Source organism: Myotis davidii, unplaced genomic scaffold (assembly GCF_000327345.1).
Source record: "Myotis davidii unplaced genomic scaffold, ASM32734v1 scaffold575, whole genome shotgun sequence".
NCBI classification, from domain to species: domain Eukaryota; kingdom Metazoa; phylum Chordata; class Mammalia; order Chiroptera; family Vespertilionidae; genus Myotis; species Myotis davidii.
This window is the reverse complement of record NW_006290306.1, coordinates 2,186,426-2,190,461: the sequence shown is the minus strand read 5'-3', so window position 1 is coordinate 2,190,461 and position 4,036 is coordinate 2,186,426. Positions and strand designations below refer to the sequence as shown.

General features: G+C 49.2%; 1 protein-coding gene across 1 annotated transcript in view; it reads left to right on the top strand.

The window, feature by feature from the left end:
* Positions 1 to 4,036, top strand: part of CFAP65 (cilia and flagella associated protein 65) — a 29,173-nt gene that overhangs the window by 17,620 nt on the left and 7,517 nt on the right. Inside the window, 3 exon segments of the mRNA XM_006763435.2 lie at positions 1,641 to 1,817; positions 2,140 to 2,206; positions 2,353 to 2,463. Coding sequence (XP_006763498.1) covers positions 1,641 to 1,817; positions 2,140 to 2,206; positions 2,353 to 2,463 — 355 coding nt within the window.

Sequence of the window (4,036 nt, the reverse complement as noted above, 5' to 3'; positions counted from 1 at the left end):
GGGGCCAAGGTCTAGGCCTTAGAATCCTTCTTCTTCCGAGAGTTTGGACTTCTTCCCAAGAGCATCTATGGGATGTAAACTGGGACGAAGGGCAAAGACATCATCTACTTACCAGGCCTGTCACTCTGGTCTGAGTTTAGGAGAGAGAAACAGATTAGCAGTTTGAGGCAGGGGGACAGGTGGGGAGGCTGCTGCAGCCCCCAGATGGGGGAGCCGACACTAGAGGATCAGCAGGGGAAAGGGGCTCGGGATTATTTTGAGGAAGACTGGGTGAAGGCGGTGAGGGAAACGGAAGTATTGAAACTATTTAAATGACCCCAAAAATGACAAGATCTCCACTGGTCAATATCCCCCAGATAAAAATGGCAAAAGCTGTTTATTCACCTGTAACAAGTCAACCGACACAAGGTGATGGGAGAAAAGTAAGACCTTCCCCTGCTCCCCTTCAAGTCCGCCCTGCTGAGGTGATGAGAGCTTCCTCCCTCAGCACTTGTACAACATACAGACCCAACTACAGGGTTATTCTCTCTCTCTCTCTCTCTCTCTCTGTAATAGCACACTTTACATACTACTTTCTGCTCAGCATTATATCAATAACTTTCCCTTTAGATAAATACAGATCAATACATAGATCTAGCTCATTCTTTTTAGTAGTTGCATAATATCCCATTACGTGGCCATAAATTATGAAACCACTCCTCTATTGGATGACATTAGTTGTTCTTAGTGCTTTATATTTTTCCACTACAAAGGAGGCTGAATAAACATCTTTGTGTGTGTGCACGTGGTTACTTTCCCAAAATACAATTTCTGTGTCACAGCGCATATACATTTTTTCATTCCAAATTCCTACCAAAAAAGGTGGCGGCAGCTTCTTCTCTCCCTACCTACTTTTGAGGGCATCTCTTCTTCCGAGACATAACAGCACTGGATGTAACTCTTCACATTTCTGATGTGAAAATATTTCAGATCAACTGGAGGAAGTTTTGATTTGCTTTTTCCAACTCCCATTGAGACTTTTCAGATTTGTTGACCATTTTCTTTCCCCTCTGACTTCTCCCTGCTCATAGCCTCTGCCCGTTTAGGGCCATCTCTGTGCCAGACCTCAGGTTGTGATCTTGGCCTCCTTTGGCACTTGTTTTGTCAGCAAGTGCAGTGTCTACTTTACTACAGCATCAGGCATTTCAGAGGCATTCATCTAGGCCCATCTTTCTTCAGATTCCAGAACGCAAGTCCGGCTGGGACCTCTGTTCTCTGCCCTGTGCCCAAGCTGGACACGGTCCCTCTCGGGGGCCCGGGTTGGTACTGCTGGCATTCTTAGGAGCCTCAAATGGAGTTTTGTCACAGAAAACCCTCCAGGGTTAATGGGCAGCTCTAAGTGACCCACATATATAAGCAACCTCCTTGAGCCCCCAAACCCACAATGGGAGCCCGCCCAGCCTTCAATTCCTGTTTAGTCCATGTGCAATGACATTCTACAGCAGCCACGTTTGCCCAGCCATGCATGGGAGAGCTTGCCAGGTGGGATGAAGCAGGGAGGCATGGAGGAGGCTGCCCCCCTCCCTCCTGGGGCTCAGAGCTCCTGCCTCTCTATTCTGACTAAGAGGCTTCACCCCCTCCTGCTTTGTACCCCCTCCCAGGGCCTTTCTCTTTCCAAGTGACCTGCAGATCAACCTGGAGCTATGGGCAGAGCAGACAGAGTTTGACAGCACCGAGCTGCATCACATGCGTGTGCAGGACAATTGCATATTCTCTATCAGCCCCAAGACTGGGAGCCTGAGTCCTGGGCAGGAGCAGGTGGTGGAGCTCAAATACAGGTGCTTCTCCCCGCCGCCCCCCTCCCTGCACCGCCCACCCTGCACTTCCAGTCCTGAGACCCCTCCTTTCCCCTGGCTCCCGGAGAATCCTGGTCTTGCACTGTGTGATCCCAGGGTACCCTGAGCAGCCACCACCCTGAGAGGACTCTGCCTTCCCACCTACAGGGGGAGTTTAATTCCCCTCTTGTCCCTCCCCAACTCAGGGGCTTCCACATGCTCCCAGGGCAAGCCAACTCAAAGCCACGGGTGTGCTGTGATCGCTTGTTCTCCCACTGGTACCAAAGCTCCCTAACTCATCCTGGACTTGTGCCCTCCCTTCCAGCCACCTGTTCATCAGCACTGATCGCCTGCCAGTGCTCTTCAAGGTGTCCCACGGCCGAGAGATCCTGGTGAGGCCCCAGCCCTGATCCTGTCATTGGACAGTCAAGAGAGGAGCAGGGACTTATACCTCCAAGGAGCTGGGGTCTGGGTCTCTCTGCTGGGGGCTTCACTTCCTCCCTGGGATGAATGCTACTCATGATCTGTCTGTCTCCAGATAAATTTCATAGGTGTGACAGTGAACCTGGAGCAGAAGTACGTGCACTTCACCTCCACCGTCCACCAGTTCATCCCTGTCCGGATCGGTGACACACTGCCCCCTCGCCAGGTCAGTGGTCTACATTGTCCTGCTCACCAAGAGGCCTACTTGTTGATCTATGTGTATCTGTAATAGTTCTTGACAGGGTGACAAAGACACTGCCTTCCAGAAGCCCTCACTCTAAGAGGTGGGCCTGCAGGTTGGACCCCGAGAGAACCAAGGCAAGAGGCGTCAGCTTCCTGCTGCCCAGTGCCCACCCCTCTGCCAGGCCTCATTCCCATGCAAAAGAAAGGTTATTATATTTGTTCCTCTAGCACAGGATTCTTCAAACCACACGGATAACCTACCCCAGATCACAAATCAATACATACATGCAAAGTGCTCTGATGGTTTGTTTTATTATATTCTGTTACTTTTTAAAAAAATGCTGGACATAACCCACTAAATTGGTTTCATGACCTGTTCACTAATAGGTCTCAGCCACATTTAAAAATCACTGCTTTGAGAGGGATATCTTTCTGCATTGTGAATTCACCCGAAGCTATAACGTTTTCTTTATTAGTTGGAGGGAATCGGGTTCCTTTGCTGTGAAAACATACATTGAAAATCTCCAAGAGGGAGGCATAGTATTTTCCTAAGTATTTTATAGCTCTGGAATTTCCAACTGTTTAGAAGCCCTTGTGTTTCTGGGCAGGGGCCTCTGGTCATTTAGCCTAGAGCAGTGGTTCTCAACCTTCCTAATGCCGAGACCCTTTAATACAGTTCCTCATGTTGTGGTGACCCCCAATTTCATTGTTACAAATTGAACATAATTAAAGCATAGTGATTAATCACAAAAACAATATGTAATTATATATGTGTTTTCCAATGGTCTTAGGCGACCCCTGTGAAAGGGTTGTTTGACCCCCAAAGGGGTCGCGACCCACAGGTTGAGAACCGCTGGCCTAGCGGAAGAGAAATGACAACCTGAGATGGGGTCGCCAGCAGCAAGCTCTGTTCACTTCCCTACGTCACCCTGTACTTCACTGGCTTCCCAGAAGCCCCACCTGAGGCTGGGCATGCCCAAGCTTGCAGAGGTCCAGAATCTCAAAGGCTCATGTGCACCAGGAGAGCTTTCAGAGCGACCAGACCACTCTCCTGTGGCCCTGAATGCAGACAATGGGAAATGCCCTCAGACAAGGAGCCAGCAGACCCAGTTGCGCCTCCAACCAAACCCCACAACTATGGGCGAGCTTCCTCTTTCGTTCATGATGACAGATGATGGCCTGGACTTGCAAGAGGGCAGTGGAAAGAGAGAGAAGTGAACAGATTTAATTTACATTTTGGAGGTAGAATCATTGGGACTTGCTGGGGATTGGATCTGGGAAGTGAAAAAGGGAGGGAGCCTGGCTAGTGTGGCTCAGTGGCTGAGTATCAAACCTATGACCCAGGAGGTCACAGTTCAATTCCCAGTCAGGGCTCAGGCCCAGGTTGCAGGCTCAATCCCCAGTGTGGAGTGGGCAGGAAGAGTCGATTAATAATTCTCTCTCATCATTGATGTTTCTCTCACACTCTCTCTCTTCCGACCTCCCTAAAATCAATAAAAACATATTGAAAAAATAACTAAATAAAAAGAATATTTGAACTGTGTTTTCAAATTGTT